At 56.4% G+C, this 546-nt stretch overlaps 1 protein-coding gene across 1 annotated transcript in view; it reads right to left on the bottom strand.

Moving 5' to 3' along the window:
• Positions 1–437, bottom strand: part of DDHD2 (DDHD domain containing 2) — a 9,593-nt gene extending 9,156 nt beyond the window's left edge. The window contains exon 1 of the mRNA XM_009583928.1: positions 245–437. Coding sequence (XP_009582223.1) covers positions 245–437 — 193 coding nt within the window. The remainder of the gene's footprint in view (positions 1–244) is intronic.
• Between the last annotated feature and the right edge of the window lie 109 nt (positions 438–546).

Below are 546 nucleotides of genomic sequence, written 5' to 3'. Positions count from 1 at the left end.
TCTGATACCCAGACAGTGTTGAGCACACACCTGATGCTCTGCCATTGACCTTACCAGGCCAGTTCCTTACAGCGATTTTAAGAGCAGGGACTAGGTATTTAAAATCAAAGGGCAATTTAAAAATAGAAAAGATAGGAGCCGAAGGCAAGCAGTGCTGTGAAATCCCCCAACCCGTGGAGGTGGATGGAGTTTTATCTGCGCTTCCTGATGGGGCAGCCCCTGCCCAAGCGTGTTTTCACCCTACCTGAGCCGTGAGCCTCCTCCAGCCTCTCCGAGTCCTGCGTGCTGAAGGGGATCCATCGCTCCCTGGAGTCCGTGACCTTGCAGTAGAACCAGTGGGGAACAACCGCTTCGTATCCGTTTGCGGCGTCCAGCTCCGCAGCCTCCGAGGAGGCGGGCACGGGGGGCTGCGCCTGTTGCCGCTCCTGAGCGGACATGATGCTCCTGCACAGCCCACGGGAGACTCGAGTGGGTGAATTTAAAGAGCCTCGGAAATGCTTATTCCGTCCCAAATGGAAAACGCTTCCCCAAAATCCCCGCCTGCCG

This window comes from Fulmarus glacialis, unplaced genomic scaffold (assembly GCF_000690835.1).
Source record: "Fulmarus glacialis isolate BGI_N327 unplaced genomic scaffold, ASM69083v1 scaffold42628, whole genome shotgun sequence".
In the NCBI taxonomy this organism is placed as follows: domain Eukaryota; kingdom Metazoa; phylum Chordata; class Aves; order Procellariiformes; family Procellariidae; genus Fulmarus; species Fulmarus glacialis.
Note: the sequence above shows the minus strand (reverse complement) of the source record. Positions and strands in the feature narration are given on the sequence as shown.